This window comes from Equus przewalskii, chromosome 4 (genome assembly GCF_037783145.1).
Source record: "Equus przewalskii isolate Varuska chromosome 4, EquPr2, whole genome shotgun sequence".
In the NCBI taxonomy this organism is placed as follows: Eukaryota; Metazoa; Chordata; class Mammalia; order Perissodactyla; family Equidae; genus Equus; species Equus przewalskii.
Genome location: NC_091834.1, coordinates 18,158,675 through 18,177,190, shown reverse-complemented (window position 1 = coordinate 18,177,190; position 18,516 = coordinate 18,158,675). Strand labels below are relative to the sequence as shown.

General features: G+C 41.3%; 1 protein-coding gene across 1 annotated transcript in view; it reads right to left on the bottom strand.

Annotated features, from left to right (window-relative positions):
- The window catches only part of ABCA13 (ATP binding cassette subfamily A member 13), a 415,069-nt gene extending 396,761 nt beyond the window's left edge, over nt 1-18,308 (bottom strand). Inside the window, exon 1 of the mRNA XM_070615568.1 lies at nt 18,188-18,308. Coding sequence (XP_070471669.1) covers nt 18,188-18,256 — 69 coding nt within the window. The 5' untranslated portion in view covers nt 18,257-18,308. The remainder of the gene's footprint in view (nt 1-18,187) is intronic.
- Between the last annotated feature and the right edge of the window lie 208 nt (nt 18,309-18,516).

Genomic DNA, 18,516 nt, shown 5'->3' with positions numbered 1-18,516 from the left:
ACTCTCAGAAGACCACAATTCATTTAAGTCATTTTGTTCATTCTCTATAACGAATTAATCATTTCTTGAAGTACAGGGGCAGGGATGTGGTGGGGGAGGATTCCATAATTAATTCTGACTGAATATAAATGTGCAAAATAGAAAATATTCCTCAAACTAAACAATGACTCGATACCATTACGAAGAATGAATATGGAGGCCAACCGCATTGCCTAGTGGTTAGGGTCAGTGCACTCCACTTCAGTGACCCAGGTTCAGCTCCTGGGTGCGAACTTACACCACTCGTCACTGGCCATGCTGTGGCAGCGTCCCACATACAAAAGAGAGGAAGACTGGCACAGATGTTAGCTCAGGGCAAATCTTCCTCATCAAAAAAAAAAAAAGAAATACATAATTAATTTTTTGGTTTTTTAATCTTTAACAACATCTGAAAGCCATGTTTTTAAGACAAAGAGGTATAAAAAAAACCAGAAAATAGATTATAGACCCACAACTCATTTAATAACTTTTGATATTATAAAAAAATAAATAGGCATATGGTTAGGAAAGTCAAAAAGTACACAAAGAATATACTCACCCAAAGGACAAGTTATCTTAACAATTTTCTTAATTCATTTAAAATATATATATAAGCATAGTTCATGTTTTTGGAAACAATTTTTCATATGCACAATTATAGATCTGCCTCATTGTTTTTAAAGATTACAGAATTTAGAAAGACTGTAGAATTTAATTTATTTACCCAATCACTTAATTATGGAAACTTGCCAAGGTTTTCTGCTGGGGTCAGGGCTATCAGAGGGTTTCTGTACATATCGGGATGACTATTGTAAGTAAACCCATGAGCTAGCATTGCTAAATGAGATTACTGAGTCAAAATGTACAGAGTTTAATTTAGATTTTTAATTTAGACAGATAGAACCAAAATGCCCTCAATAAAAGCTAAACCAATCATTATTCATTCCAATCACACTCTCAATAGCACCAGAGATTAACAAATTTAAATTTCTGTCAGTTTTGTCAAACTGATATACAAAAAAGTAATAATAGCGTTTCTTTAATTATTAAGATCAAGCATTTTTCATAAGTTACGCATATAAAAATTCCTAATCTATTAGCTCCCTATTCTTCCCTGTACTTATTTTTCTATTAAATTATTCTGTTTTGTTTTTTTCTGGTTTGCAAATCATTGTTTCCTGGTTTTTTTATTAAACAATTTTAATTTTCTAATTAAAGAATTCAATGAAGCTTTTTTGGCTTTAGGTATTGCAAATATTTTCTCCAATGTTTTATTTGCCTTTTTATTGTCAAAATCTTTTATGCAATCAATTTATCAATCTGTTTATTTCTAGCATCTGGATTTCTTTTCCCTACATGTAAAGACCACCATAATTTAAAGGACCTTGTCAAGGCCAAATTAGAATAATCAATGACAACTGGACAATTTAAAATATATATCAGTCCAGTCATAAAACATCAATGGCAAATCTCTAGTTTCAAATGGAAACAGCATCATTAAAAAAAACTCTACATCTTATAATTGAGACGTTTCTCTGAAGATCTTGAAATAAAAATACAACTCCAATTAAACCTCAAAAAAAATCTCAGTTTTTTATTTACAAGGCAATCACTGAGCCTTCTGAAAAGCAGCAGTAGGAAAATCTTCCATTGTTTCGAATGTGAAATTACTCAGTTCAAAAATAAGCTCCAGAGCACCCGGTTCTGCTGTGTCACCGTCCTTTGTGAGTGAGTGAGTCACCTCGTTTCATGAGGCTGTCTCTCCGCAGGGGCACCAAAGCAGCCTTCTCTTTCCCGTTGCATTTTTGTATCATGTTTTTTTTCTCATGTCTCATTAGTATCCTTGAATCTTACTTAACATTTTAAGTCTTATCCCTGTTATGGGAATGCTTTCTGAAGTTTTGTGCTTCCTTCTACCTCCCATACTCCAGGCCCAATGGGAGTGGCTTCTCAGCACTAGGGAGGGGCCCAAGCGACAACTGGTGTTAGTGCCGACCAACAGCAGCCAGGAGGAGATGTTGCTGGAGGCTCTGCTCTCAAGAAAAATAATCCTCTGGTAATCCTGTTAGTGCTTACAAAGCAGCAGCCGGCCCTTCCAGACAGCCCAGGAGGGAAGCTCCCACCAGAAGGTGGCAAAATTTACCAATTCTATACTGCCAAATACCACATTGCACAGTATCTCTCACCATGCCTCCGAGGACGCTCTTCCTCGATCCCTTCAGCACAGCTGAGAGTCAATGGTATTTTGGGAGAACTGAACAATACATACAGATAAACATATATACATATATGGACCCTTGGGTAAAAGGACATATTGAAACCTCCTCACAGACTTTTTTTCCCCCAGATGAAACAAGGGAAAAAAAAGAGAGAAAAGGAGATAAAAGAAAGAGACAATTTGTCTTTACCTAACACAGAAATTTACAAAAATGTCAAGAAACAAGTTTCCAGAGCAGATCAGACAAGCCCACCATGGCTCGGTCCTAACTCAGCCCAGACTCTCCAGAGCCATAATGATGTCCCTCATGATCCCAGTGACTCTCCCCAGTACCTGCATCTGTGAGATAAGCACCCCGAAGGAGTGTCCTTATCTCCTTTTTCTTCTGAAAAAGGAGTCGGGGAAATTCTGTGGAGGATGATCAAATGAAATATGAAAAGTGAACAAAGAGGCTGACTCTGTGGGAGAAGCTTTTTTAAAATCACTGTGCAATTCTAAATGACTTAGAAACCACAAAAAGAGAATAGACACTGGTTAAATTGGAATTTCTGCATTAGACAAACAGTTTGAGATAACAACAATGATGTTTTAAAAAGATTTTTAATGACAAAAATAATAACACAGAAAAGCTAATGTATTTGAAAAACAAAAACTATGCAACATAAGGATAATTGACGTCCCTGAAGTTAAGAATCCAACAAATGGAACAAAAAATATGCTCAAAGATATAACACAGGAGAATTTCCCCGAAATGGGGAGGAAGAAGACATTATCAGAAGACTGAAACAGTATGCCATATTTTGGAAAAAACAAGCTTTCGTTGAACTAAGGCCATTGAACCTCAGAGATAAAGGAAAAACTCTGCAGCTATCCACACAGGAGGAAACAAGAAACAGTCTGGCCTTAAACTTATCCTCAAAATATTCAATGTTAGATGCCAATGCATCAATATCTATAAAGCTCTGAGAGAAAGAAAGTGTGATAAAAATATGACATCCAGCCAAAATGACCCTTAAATAAAAACCAAAATACATATATTCTCAATCATATAAGAACACAGATTATTCATTAACTAGGAACCCTGAGGGAAAAAGAAAACCTTGGCAATGAAATCCAGCCAAAATGACAAAGGGACAAAATTTAAAATCCAGTAATACCACTTTTGCTTCCAGTACTATGCTGACTAGAAACAATGGGAGAACTCCTGCTAAAATGATATAGTTTTTGTTGCATTGCTGGTCTTACAGAAAGTAAAAGAAATCTCCAAAGAGCTGGGAGAAAGGGAATGACCCAAAAAATAGATTAGGAAGAAGTCGTGAGCTGAATCTTTAAATGTAAGATTCAACTATAAAAGAAAGAGTTCTCCTCAAGGAGAATGGAGAAAAAACAGGTGAGGCAATATTTAAATAACTATGGGTTGAGAATTTTCCAGAACAAATGAAAGACACAAATTCATTGATAGAAGAAATATAACATTTACCAGAAAATATAAATCCATGATAAAAAGTTCAGCACAACTATGTCAAAGAGAAGATCTCAAGAGCAATTCAAGAAATAAAGACACGCTACGTCAAAGGCATCATTAGACTTGCCAAGGACTCATCAATAGTGAGAAACCAGGAGATAATGAAATATCTTTAGTTGCTTGGAGAAATCCTGTCAATCTAGAATTGTGTACCCAGAAAAATTCTCTCTCAAGAGTGATGGTAAAAGAAAATTCTCAGATAATTATAAACCAGATTGTCCAACTAGAGACCTCCACTAAAGAAACTTTCAAATAATATGCTTAGATTTCAATAAATGCTTGGATTAAGCTCACTACTTGAAAGACAAAGACTTTCAGGCTTGATTTAAAAAAGAAAAAACAATATGCTATGAGAATAGTTCAAATTAAAATATAAGGACACAGACTGGTTGAAAGTAAAGAGATGAAAAAGATATAATAGGCAAATATTAAAAAAATTAGCTATGTTAATATGAGACAAAAGAGACTTTAAGACAAAGAACATTGTTAGATATAGAGAGGATCACTATATAACAAAAGAAGTATACAATAGGAAGATATAATAATGTCATGCATTTATATACTTAATAAATGTACTCAAAATATATAAAGCAACAATTGCTGAACTACAGAAAGAAAATTCCAAATTTACTTTGAGAGAAGAAGAATTCAATGCCTCGCTCACAGTAATTCTCTACACCAGGAAGAATCAGTAAGAAAACGTATTTTTTAAATAAAATACCGTTTACATTATCAATAAAAATTAGGGGAAAAATCTAACCAAAATATGTTCAATTATTTCATGAGGAAATTATGAAATCTTATTGAAAGATACCAAAGACAACCTAAATAGATGAACATGTCAATGTATGAGAAATGACAATATCATAAAGATGTTATTCTACCCAAATTGATCTATAGGTTCAATGCAATCCAATGGAATTCCAATAAACTTTTGTTTGTTTTATTTTGATTTTGCTGTTGTTGTCAGATTTAGTAAGCTGGTTCTTGAATGTATTTGGGAGAGCAAAGATCAAAAATATCCAAGACAATTTTCACCAACAGGTTGAAAGCATTTGTCCTCCCACAAATCACAACTTTCTACAAAATGATGGTAAGTAAGATAGTGTGCTACTACGTTCAACAATGTGGAAACTGGCCTATGGAATAGCACAGAGAGCCAGCGAACAGAGATTTGCTGATTTGAAAACGTGATAAAGGAAAAATGTGATCAATGGATCAACAGGAGAAAAAGTTGCTGTTCAACAAATAGTGCCACGTAATTGGTTACCCTCAGAGTGGGGGTTGGGAGACAAGGAGAGATTAGATCCTAACCACTCATCATATACAAAACTGTACATGTGAATAAAAGAAACTTTTAAAATGTTTACAAGACAACATAGAGTATCTTCTTCATGTTATGGTTTTCTTAAACAAGGCACAAAAAGCATAAACTACAAAGGAAAATTAAGCCATATTAAAATTAAAATCTCTGTAATTCATCAAAGCTATTTTAAAAGTGAGATCAGCCACAGATCTGAAGAATCTATTTCAACATATGGAACTGACAACATAGTATTCAGAATATCTACACATGCCTACAAATCAATGGAAAGAAGATTATCCCAAAGGAAACAGTCAAAAGATAGGAGCAGACAAGAGCAAACTATGAACACCTCATAAATATCCTAACAGATGCCCAGTCTCAGTGGTACCCAGGAAGACACTAACTAAACCCCATGAAATACCATTTTATATCCACCAGTTTGGGAAAAAGTAAAAAGTCTGACAACTCCAAGTGTTGGTGAAGATACAGATCAACAGGAAATTTAGAAAGCAGGCTGACAATATTAGTAAAGCTGAAGGTGTGCAAATTCTGTCTATGACACAACAACTGTGTAAAAGATTGAAGCATGTTAATTTGCCTATATTTGACTGGTCTTCACCTATAAAAATGTTCAACCTAATAGTTGTTGGGAGGTATTGCACATGTGAACCAAGAGGTGTGCTCAAGACAGCTTACAAGAGCACTATTTGTGCATGAAAAAAAATGGCAGTCATGAAAAAAAAATAGGAGAATCAATCAATAAATTATGCTTTACAAGAGCAACAAAAACAAGTGTATTCATTCCTTCATTCATCAGGAAGTGTGTACCGTGTACTGGGCAGTGGAGAAACAGCAGTGAACATGCATGACCACGTCCCTGCCTGGAAGGATGGGTGGATGTTCTCATGAAAGGAAATGAAGCAGAGCCTCATCCATCCCATGGATGAGGTTCTTCTGGGGATGCAGATGTGAGGAAGACCCAGCCCTGTCCTCAAATTGTTCATTTGCACAGCCCTGGAGCGTTTATAAGCTCTTGCTCATCCGTTATCTCATCCTCTCGACAACAGTGAGGTAGAAATATTGTGCCAGTTTTACACATTGGAAACCCAAGTGTTAATTTTCCCTGCAGCCCTGAGCTAGTTTGTGATGGAACCTGGACTGAATGTCAGGCCTACAGATTAAATAAGTAATTTTCCATCTCACTTGAACAAAACATCTCACAGACTGAGTTTAAACCCACTTTTAAATCCTTCAAGTTGCTTGGGCAACAGGTATGTGTGTTTGGTTACAACTGAAAACCACAAAGAATAACACACTTCGGTACAAAAACTAAAATTATAAATGAATTAAGAAGGAAAGAGGGATCCTGGGAGGGAGGAGCCAGTCGCGAGATCTCATTGGCTGGGAGAGGAGGAAAACATCATAATCAGGTTAGAATATCAAGGAAGCTGAAGTAAAGCATATAATTAGTGTGCTGCCCTTGTCCTTGGAAACAAAGCGCTTGCAGTAAGCGTGAAATTGTATTGTGTCTCTTTGGGGTGCTGGGGCCTCTGAGAGCCAGTCTCTCAAAAGAGGAGACTTTCCCAGAGGTATTATGAGGTCCTCGCTGTAAAAAGCACCTAGAAAAATGGGTTCAAACGTCAAGATCAAAAAGGACCTGCCCGCACAGCTGGTCTGCGGAAATCCCCACAGCACGGAGCCAGGACGACAAAGAGCTCTCCTGAGAGTCCAAACTTCCTCTCTGCGAGGACTCTTTGCAAAGCTTTATGTTGGCTACTGAGTTGCATACTGAGAGAAAGAAATGGACAAAGCCTCTCTCTTTCCTTATTTATTTATTTTTTGTTTTTGTTCTTTAGCTTTACATTGAAAAATAATTGCTTTTCCTTTGACATTCATTCATTAAACACTCATGTAACCCTTGATCTTTCCAGGAGACGCTTTGGAGTGAGTTATAAAGATGAATGAGGAATAATTTCTTCCCTGGAGCATTCAAAGGAGACAAGAAGAAAAATGATCCAAGTTAAATATGAGCACTGGTAGGAGGTGCAGGTTGGTGCAAACTTTCTGGAAGTCAGTGAGCAGTATGTTTTTGTTTTTTTAAAATAAATATTCTTTTTTTGTTTTAAGATTTTATTCTTTTCCTTTTTCTCCCCAAAGCCCCCCAGTACATAGTTGTATATTCTACGCTGTGGGTCCTTCCACTTGGGGCATGTGGGACGCCACCCCAGCGTGGCTTGATGAGCAGTGTCATGTCCACGCCCAGGATTCGAACCAACGAAACACTGGGCCACCTGCAGCAGAGTGGGTGAACTTAACCACTCGGCCACGGGGCCAGCCCTGGTGAGTAGTATGTTTTGACCCTGCAAATATGCAGACTCTTTGATACAAAGATTCCAGTTCAAGGGGCTGGGCCAGTGGTGCACTGGTGAAGTTCGCCAGCTCCATTTCAGCTGCCCAGGCTGCCCGGGTCTCATGGGTTCAGATCCCGGGCAATGACCTACACAGTACTCATGAAAGCCATGCTGTGGCAGTGTCCCACATACAAAATAGAGGATGATAGGTACAGACATTGGCTCAGGGCCAATCTTCCTCACCAAAAAAAAAAAAAAGAGAGATTCCAATTAAATGGATGTTTCTAAGGAAACAATTGAGAAAGTGTCTAAAATACATACCAAAAAAAGTGATTTCGACATTGTTTCCTGCCATAGCTGAGTCCAGGGAGCACACATAAGGCTACAGGCAAAAGGAGGCTGAGGTCACAGGTGATGAGAAGGTCAAGGAGACATGCATCCAAGGACTGACTGCTCGGTCCAGAGGGCGTGAGATGGTCCAAGCTGACTGCAGAGCATGTGTGCGGTGAGAGAAGAACTGAGACGAGTTCCTGCTCACACTGAACACAGTTCTACTCAAAATGCCAACTGGAATGACTTTTTAATTCAAAATGATTCTAAAATGTAATAGTGAGCAAATACATTCCAAAAGCAAAGAACATTCTGAAGTAAAAGGAGGAGTTACGAACGATTACAACCCTACAAAATGTTAGAACTATTATAAAGTATCAATCCTTTTAAAAATGAAACTGGTGCAGCAACAGGAATGTAGATAATGAAATAGCATGGGAGGCCCCAAAGTAGACTCTACTGTGTGTCAAAATACATGACAAAATAACCTTTTCAGTCCAAGGAGGCAGGCAAGAAGAATTCCACAATGGTGGCAGGCCACCTGAATTCGGATTTTTTTTCAAAGATAAACTGAAGCCTTAACTGGAAGTAGATGGAAGTCTAAAACAGAGAAAATTTAATTCTAGAAAAACTAGAAGAAAGTAACATATTGATCAAACCTATGGATGAATGAAGTTTTGAAATTATAAAAGACATATTTCAAAGAAAAGGAAAAGATATTATAACATATACAAATTAAATTCGAACAATAAGAACAAGGAAATAAACCAAAAAAGACAGTAACTAACTGGGGAAATACTTGTAATACGTGTGGCAAGGTCTTAACAACCACACAGCAAGAGAAAAATCACCAAACCTCTAACTGTGCAATTGGAAAAGAATTTGATGAGCGATTTATATAACAGAAAATACATATAAAAAATCCTCCTTACACTAACCCCTCAAAATAGAAGATTAAATAAACCTTAATGTGCCATTGCACATGTACTAAATTTGCAAGCACAGACTACACGCATGCACACAGTTAGACCCCAGAGCCAGGAGAATGCATCACTGGACACACCAGTTGGCATCACGTGACTTATACATCCCTTCTGAAGAGAAGCTGGCCGACAGGTAGCATGAACCATGGAGATGGACAGTGATTTGAGTTCCCTTTTGCTCAGCCATAGTACCTTTCAGGATTCATTCTAGGACTATTATTTTTTAAGCAGGCCAGTATGCCGGGCATTAAGGTAATGTTTCTTACAACGTAACTTGAGATAATATCTCAAAAGAGTGAAATGTTGGCATGCACACAATACCATTGGAAACAAGCAAGTCCCCACAACAGAAATGCCTCAGTCCTGCCTGTGTTTGGGACCGACACAACCCACTCCAGCAAGCACTCTCAGCAGGGCTCAAGGCTGTGCTAGAGACAGCATCAGTTCCAGCAGGTCCTGACAGGATAGTGACCCAGTTAGGGATGTGGAGACCACCAAACCCACCCCTGGCATGGACAAGAGAGAATTTCCTATATTGCCCTAGTCACCCACTCCAACCTTCAACAAATAAATTCAACATGTGTTTTTTCGGAGCTGTTCACTGGAGGAAACTGAGAGAGAACTGGGATTCTAACAGGAGTGGTCCAGACCAGGCAGACATGTGCCACTGTAGGCTCCCCCGCTTCCCCTCCAGCGGACCTGGCAAGTCCTGCACCGCCCTGCTCTCAGTTTCCTTGATCTGTGAAATGGGAATGAGAAGCCTTGCCACGCAGGGGTGTGGGGAAGACCAAACAACACCGGGATCCTGGTCTAAAAAAGCTGATGATTTTCTGGAGAGAGAGGACACCGACACCACACGGCTTTGCAGAGGCCATCAAAGTACAAATGAAAGAGACAGGGCAGAGGAGAAACTCTGTGTTCCCTGGTTCACTGAGGTCCCAGCACAACACCGTTTTAACTTTCATTTTTGGTCATTTATAGTAGCCCCCTTGTGCACACTCAGCCGGGATCCGTAAGTCTGGGACAAAGGTCTAGATGGGCCCTAGGCCCCATGACTCCTCGCCTGTTCCTTCCCGAAGGAATGATTATTTTCCAAACCAGGGTCTCTAGGGTACACAGGTCAGACTTTGCGGGGAGCCCCAGCTTCAAACCTGAAGAATGACAGGCGCCTGTGATCATGTCCCAGAGACAAGCCCCAGCCGCCTGGCTGAACCAGGCTGGCTCTGGGCACAGAGGTATCCCTACCCCAGGTGAGCCCTGATGTAGCCACAGCAGACAGCCGGGAAGGAAACGTCCCCGGTGGTGTGAAGTGGGGAGACAGAAGCGTGCACACTGAGTGAAAAACGCAGAGCTGACCTCAGACAAGGCTTCCTTTCAAAGTGGCCCCCAGAGCCCCAGGTTGGCAAAATGAGCATGCTCTTTTGCCTAGATGGTTCCTCAGGAGACAGCCTGGGCCTCGAATGTAGTCTCGTAAATCAAGCCTTGAGGTCACCTTTGCCTCTGGACTCTGGAGTTATTGTTACTACGAGGTTTTTCTTAAACTTTCTTGTAATTGAAAAACCCAGGTCTTTTCTGAATAAAGTAAATAAGTAAACCAGGGGGACATCAGGATTCCCAAAGAGATCTCCTTCCCGAGAAAAAAGGAAGAACCTCTCAGGAAAAGAAGAGGTCTTTGGTTTTTGGTTGTTTGGAGTTTTTTTTCACAGAAGCCACACAAATCCACCACCCTAAATAAAATCTTCCAGACCTAGCCTTTTGATGACCTGGCAATCTTCCCTCCAAAACACTGGTAACAATTTCAGCAAAGGAGCAATGTCAAGAGACATTGTTTTTCTTTTCACCCTGACAAGCCATCAAATTGGGAATTGAGAAACTGGATGTTTTTGAAATATAGTCAGCTATCCACACCTCTAAAAGACTAGATATTCTTCCCTTCTTAAACTCAGGCAATGAGGCAGGACAAAGGGATGCTTACAGCTGAACAAAGCTCTGAGTAAGACACTTTCTCCGGAGCAGGAGTTTCCCGGCTGCCCTTCAAAGTTCTTTCTCTGTTTGGTTGTTTACTTAATCACTGCTGCTTTGAGGGAGACCAGGGAGGAAAATGAAGCTAAAGTTAAAGGATTAAAGCAAGTTAAGATCAATCACAATGAAAGGAAAGGCCCTGCTTATGACTGGGGAGAAAAAGAGAACAAATTCAGTGCAGCTCGAAGGGACAAAAGGATGTTTGCTTTCCGATAATGCCGTTTCTGAACCACTTTTCCTCTACCGCTACTCTGAGTAAACAGAGACACACCTGAATGACTTTCAGCGACCTTCAGTGACTGGGCCGGGTTTTTCCCTGGGTCCAGGGCAGCCCTGCCAGCCCAGCCAGCCCCAAGGACCCCATGGCCTCCAGAGGTAATGAACAGTAGGAAGACGATCAACTTCCATCTTCTTATCTAGCCAAACAGATGCTGAATTATTTTCCAACTTTGCTACTGAGCCCCTGGGAGCCCTCGTGAAGCCATGGACACATGCACTGGGATATGATTCCAGCCAGAGAGAAAGAAGCAGGTCATGTAAGCTGTCCACATGGTCTTAGCAGGGAAATGTGCAATTCCCTGTAAATGTTGGAAACATTGAGAATAGTGCAAGGCTCCCCCAGCTGCTCTAAGATGCCCTCACCTCCCACTTCCCATCTTGCTCAGCAGTACTGGGTGTGGGCTTCATGGCTGGGTGGGTGGAGGTCTCCTGGGGTATCACCGCTCAGAGGTGGAGCAGATAGCATCCTGGCGCTCAGGTCACTGCTCAGGAGTGCCCCCAGGCTTTACTTCTGACCCTCTGGCCAGTGAGGACGCCCTGACACCGGGGCTCTCTAACCACAAGGGCGCTACACTCATTGTCAGCTTCTGTTAAGCATGGGCATAGCAAGGAGAGCGGGGCTGACTGCTGCCAGGACCACCATCTGGAGGCACGCAATGACCAGCAGGCTCTGTCCTTTGCCTGTGCTGGAACCACCACCACAGGGTCTGAGCCAGGCTAGGCCACTGGTCCTGTACCTGGGTCACATGACCAGATCCTCCATGAGAACACCCTGAGGGCTTCCTGAGGGGCCAGAGCCAACTGAGGCCAGAGGTCCTGGGACACTGACATCTGTAGAGAGACGAGTGGAACATGCCAGAGTGTAAGCATCCCCTAGGCCCCACCTGTGCCTGGGAAGTTCAGCATCATTCGGCCAGTCCTTGCACTGAAGTGGACCATGGACATTTAAGTGGAACACAGACTGCTGGCCAGAGGGGTTCTAGTCGTGCAACTTGGGAGATAGTCAGCCAGGAGTTAGCCAGTCCTGATAGCAGAGGCCAGAGCAGCAGGGCCATGTGGCCACCCTGACCCCTTGGGCAGCCTGTCTTTCAGAGCCCTGAGAATGCCTTGAAGCTGCAGCTGAGCCTCACAGCCCAGGAGAGAAAGGATGTGTGGTGGCAGCATGTTGTAATCCACTCCATGCTGAGTAGAAAATGTAAGCATGTTCTTAGGGAGGACTTGTTCTGAAGAATTTCCTTCATTTGACTTAAGTGGGTTAAGCTGCATATTCTCCCTGGGTGTGGGTACAAGGGGTGGGAGGAAGACACCTGAGGTCTAAGCCACCTAGGAGCACTATGCCATTCGAAAGTCCCAAGCAATCCAGGGTGAGGGTTTGTCTAACTGGGCTACCACGATAGAGCCCCACGTTGGGCCCTGTTAATACTCTATTACAGGCCGAATTGTCTTCCCCCCAAAATTCACATGTTGGATCCTAACCCCAGTACCTCAGCATGTGACCTATTTGGAAATAGGGCTGCTGCAGATTTGGTTAGTGAAGTTGAGATGAGATCATACTGGAGTAGGGTGGGCCCCTAATCCAAAATGACTGTGCCATTATAAAAAGAAGAAACTTGAGGCCCTGGGAGTTGTCTGTTTTTTCTTTTAAAAACAATGCAAGTTTTTCATTCTTCTCTATAATAATCTGTGTCTTTTAACATAAAAGGAATGCATTTTCCCCAAATACGTAAGTAAAATTAAGCATCAGAAGAAAAAAAAAGAGAGAGAGAAATTTGGGTACAGGCAAATATAGAGGGAAGGCAAAGAGAAGACACAGGGAGGAGATGACCATCCACAGCCAAGGAGAGAGCCCTCAGAACGAACAGATCCTGCCCCCATCTTGATTTCAGACTTCTAGAGAAATCTGTGAGGGAATAAACCTCTGTTGTTTGAGCCATCAGGTCTGTGGTATTTGTTACAGCACCCCAAGCTGACAGATACACTCTCCATGGTGGGTGCTGATATTGATAAATGAATCTCAGCCACCCCTTTCAGCACTGAGATTCCATGTCAGTGACTTTTTTTAACCTTTTTTATTCATAAAACCACTTACAAGTCCTTATACCCATAATCCCTTCAGCAACACTTCCAATATCAGTCTGTTAATCTGGTTAATGTTTGAACTTCTGAACCTTCTGATTTTCTCTAGTATAAAGCTATTCTGCTATTTTTTAAAAACATACAACAACTATAGCATTTTTCCAGGAACCATCTGTCAACCTTTTTTCCAACCTGCCTATCAGAGAGGTCAGTCTCCCGATGTTTGACCTCCCAATTCCTACTAACACTCTTAACAACTTTCATAACAAATATGACAACTAATAATGGATAACTTGTAATTATACAAAACCAGCAAAAATCAACCTTCTAAGACCTAAACAATTTCCAAAAGAAATAAGAGCTACTTTACTTCTGGAGCTTGATACCTATCATTTTTTGCAATTTCAGAAAAATGCAGAAATTGTGGCCAGCATATTAATTGTTTCCAAAAGGAAATTATTTTTTTAAGATCATGTTAGGCTTTTAGCACCTGAATTCAGTGGTGGACAAAAATTTCAAAGAAATATAAGGGGTTTTGTTTTATAAAAGAAAACACACACACATATATACGCTCAAAAGCTCTGAGGTTTGAAGGACTTGGAGCTTAGCTTGAGAATTTGTTCTTTATGTGTTAATTTCCCAGATGATGTTTCAAGGACCAGGCTCTAAGGTGGATAGCGAGGAGGTACATACGAAGCATGGAGTGCAGCCTGGGCAGGGTGGGCTCACTGGGGTTTCTCTAAGGGGAGCAAGGATGGAATTTAAACTTGGCATTGTGTTGAGTGGAGAGTCCACCAGGGTGGAGCTACGACAGCCTCAGGGTCTTCCTGGGAGCCAGGCCAGAAGGAGCAGCCCTGGTGAGGACTCTATAATTCCTGTGTCTATCTAAGAGGAAATGAGCATGTTAGCACTGTGTCCCTTGAAACGGAGAATACAGTGCTTTATGTATGGGGAGGGACCTAGGGTGTGATGTCAAGAGGCAGAAGTGTCTTCCTAGTAAAATGGTGGCCAGCAGAGTTTTGTTATTTCCATCAGCCCCCTCCAACCCATGATTGGGAGTGGACCATAGATTTTTAGGACAATGATGTCCTTGTATTAAACTATGCTCCATCCTCCTCCAGTAGCCCAAGTCTTCAGTAAAAGTTCACCAAACCCTAAAGGCTTGCATCCACTTTCATTAACAGAGTAAGGAATTAGAGCCCTGTCCAACTCGGGGGCAGGAGGGGCAGTGACAGGAGGTGAGACGCTGGACAGAGAGGAAGATGTCAACATACGCAGGCGATCGGCAGCAAGTTTGACCCAGAGAACAGACTGGTGCACGATGTGAGGGGTGAATTGGGGGAAGTGCGCCACCGTCCACAGAAAGTAAGCTATGAGTCAGCCTCTCTCTTCAATATCAAAACATGGGAAATCCCAGAGACTGCAGAACTGGGAGCCATCCAAGCAGCAGACACTTGGCTTATACTACCTATTCTTTTTTTTTTTTTTAAGATTTTATTTATTTATTCATTTATTTATTTTTCTCCACAAAGTAGTTGTATATTCTTAGTTGTGGGTCCTTCTGGTTGCGGCATGTGGGATGCTGCCTCAGCGTGGCTTGATGAGTGGTGCCATGTCCGTGCCCAGGATTCAAACCACCGAAACACTGGGCTGCCGCAGCAGAGCTCACGAACTTAACTACTTGGCCACAGGGCCGGCCCCTTATACTACTTATTTTTGTTGTTGTTGTTATTAAATTATTAACCTGAGAAGCAATGAATCAGGCTGCTTTACAGTTAGAATGAGATATAGAAATGCGTATCTACATTCACGTGGAAACGCCTGCAGATATGTGCCAATGCTGATGAGGTTGCTCAGAAAGAGCCCATGCGGACTCTCCTGGGGCACCGTCCACTGCTCTCAGCCTGCCTGAACGCGGTAGGAGATGCATCCTTCATGGATAAGATGTTGTTCACCATAGTGAGGACTAGGAATAACCTAGTTCATCCAGCTAACAAACTATCACACAATAAAACCACTAAATATGAAGACCAAACAGCAGCTTTTCAAATGGTGGGCTTCAATGTTACATGAAAAAAAAGCTATGATTTTAATTATGCAAAAGTATTGCATTATATAAGCCTAATAACAAGAAAAGACCATAAAAGTAGCAGACACATTAGGAAAATGGAATTTCAGACGATTTTTAAAGTTTCCCTTATTGTTACAGTGCTGTTTGTGCAATAATAAAAATCAAGAAGAAAAAAATCAGTAATATTAAAAGTTATAAAAATATTCTTCTATTTAAACTAATTTTTCCAAGAACAGTAGAATTTCAACAATTTATAAAGCTAAATATGAAGTATCGTGAGTACTATTCATCCATTCCATACTATTTTTTTAATTTTCCTCTTTTTGAAATGTCCGTTACAGAATGTTTTCTAAAAGAACTATAACAGTAAATTATAATAAAATGAAGACATTTTTAAAGTAAATATAAAAACAGTCAAGTTTCCTTCAACAGTATACTCATCTTACAAATAGTGTCCGATTCTTATTCACTAAATATTTGTTTGAAGCCATTTAATGTCTCGGTCAGATTGGTTATCCCAGTTTATGCCAACATCCCATTTCCATAGTCAGGAAGCAGCTGCACAACAACGAATTTGCAGATTATCATTGGAGAACAGGAGGAAGATGTGAAAAATAGGTCAGTTTAAAGACATTCACCCAGAGGGGCCTGGCCTCAATATTTCTGACGCACTGGCACGAAACAATGTGAATGTAGTCACGTTTCATCCCCGGGGCTCCATTCGAACCCAGTTGTGCAAGCAGAAGCCTCGAGTGATCCTTGCGCCCTCTCCCTTCTCCTCACACTCCACGAGGTTGCGTCCTACCCATGTCAGAGGCCACTGGTTTCTACCATGTCTATACTCTGCCCAAGGAAGAAAGCAGGCCCCACTCATATGGTGGGCACTTTTGCAAGCACATTACAGCACTAACTCATTTAATCCTTACAAAAAATCCCATTTTCTAGGGAGGAAAACCAAGCTAAGACATTTGCCTAAACAAGTAAACTAGTAAGAGGCAGAGCCGGGATGTGGACCCAGTCAGGGGCTGGCGCCTGTGTCTCTGCACCAAACCCCGTGTGTTGCTTCTACTCTCATGCTAGTACAGGTAGTGTTGTGAGGAATAACCCTGTGCAAACATCATTTCCCGCTTGTGCAGGGGCATGTGTAGGGGGTATCCCCAGAAGTAGACATTAAATACGTAATTGTCTATCCCATCGCTTTCTTTGTCCCAAGCTACAGGTGCTTGAGGGCAGGGCACACTTTGGTCTGGTTCACCCAGCATCTAGCACATAGCAGAGATGCAATAAATATTGCTTTCCTTCACTCATTCAACAAATATGCATTGAACATCTATTGTGTGCCAGGCACTGTTCTGGGTGCTGGGGAATACGCTGGGGAACAAATCAGAAAAACTCCCTGTTCTCATGGATCCAACAATCTAATGTAAGCTCCAGAGGAAATTAACAAATTAGTCAATCTGCAATATGTTATAAGGTGACAAATACTAAAGAGAAAAATAAGGCAATGAATGATGGGATGCAGGATTTAAATAAGTAGTCATTAAATAAATAAATGAACAAAATATTTCTGATGAGGATGTTTATCTTAGCAGCATTAATAATCATGAAAACGTTTAAACAACTCAAATGCCCAGTAACGAAGGACAGACCGTCGTAGTATCTGCTTCGCTGAGCTGTTTTGGGGTTTAAATGAGTTGATATACAGCAGAGGAGAGAGTACTCCCCAGGAAACTAACTTCCACCTGTAACATTTTTTCATAGGAAAATAGGCTTAATTCCCCAAGACAAACCATATGTCAATAAAACTTGCTGTTCATAAGTTAAAAAATACCTATGCAGACACCAACAATCAGTCAAGAGTAGAAGTCTCAGTTATTAGGACCTAAAACTTTGGTGCAAATTTCCAACTGAAATTATTCTAATCCTGAAGATCTTCTCATGAGAAAGAAAATATCTCCTTTAACATTTATTTTGAGGAAGAAGAATCAATATTCTGGATATGGGAATTTGGCAAAATTAAATTCAGTGTCAATTACTGAATTTCTCAAACGGAAGAATTCGTTAGCAGAAGAACTCCATATGCGGGGCGGGCCCCGTGGCCGAGTGGTTAAGTTCGCGCGCTCCGCTGCAGGCGGCCCAGTGTTTCGTTAGTTCGAATCATGGACGCGGACATGGCACTGCTCATCAGACCACGCTGAGGCGGCGTCCCACATGCCACAACTAGAAGAACCCACAACGAGGAATACACAACTATGTACCAGGGGGCTTTGGGGAGAAAAAGGAAAAAATAAAATCTTTAAAAAAAAAAAAAAAAACTCCATATGCTAAGTGTGGAACGACGTAGACATCACTGCAGACCTATTTCTACTGAAAATGACATTTACATGTGTTAATTTTAATCGAACAGCGTTAGAAATAAAGGATAGTCAATCATAATAATAAGCAATTGATTTCTACTTCATTAAAACATACACTTACAGATTCTTTGTTGCATTAACACAAGTTTGGTTTGAGCAATCCCAATCTACTTAGGAGAGCCTTGCAATGTAATTTGGATACAGTTCCAAAAAGATGCGAACTAACCTAAAGATTTGACATCATGAATAACACTGAGTCGATACCTCATGTCAGCCCTGCTTGTACACTGCAGCTTCATGCTTTGAGGTCAGTGTCTGTAATATACTATTTATGCGTTAAATGAATTTCACGCCTTGTCCCTTCAATCAGAGGGTTCACAGTTTAGTTTTTACAACAAATGCCCAAAACACCAATTATAGTTCAAATTCCACCTTTTTTAAAGAGTTTTTCTAAATTAGCCCTTTCCTGAAAGATGCTGCAGCCTCAATTTCATGCTGCTCATGATGGTTCAGCTACTTTGGCCCTTGGGGCAGGTTCTGGCTTTCGCTAGTCCAGCCTCCCCGATTCCCTGCAGGGTGGGGAGGGCAGGCACATCAGCCCTGATCTCAGACCTCACCGGGCCCTTTGGGGAACATGCAACCCTCACTCACCGGGTGCCGGAGTCTGCACAGCCAGTTCTTCCAGAGCAGGGCTCCAAATTGGCGCCCAGCCCGCCCCATGCCCACTGCTTCTGCTGTGGTCAGGAAGCCAGTTTGAAGCACCGGGTTTATATCCACTGGTCTGGGCCAAGGCAGGGTGCGTATTAGTCAATTCCAACAAAAGTGAGTGATGCAAGGCAGATTAGTGATGACTGAACAAGGCAGGCATCAAATGTCCCTCTTGTTCTGCATCTGTTGAGAAATCTTACCTTTTCACTAGCTGTCCAGTGTTCCAGAGGGTTGGGTTACAGAAGGCAGCCCCCAGGCCCTTTCTGGGGCAC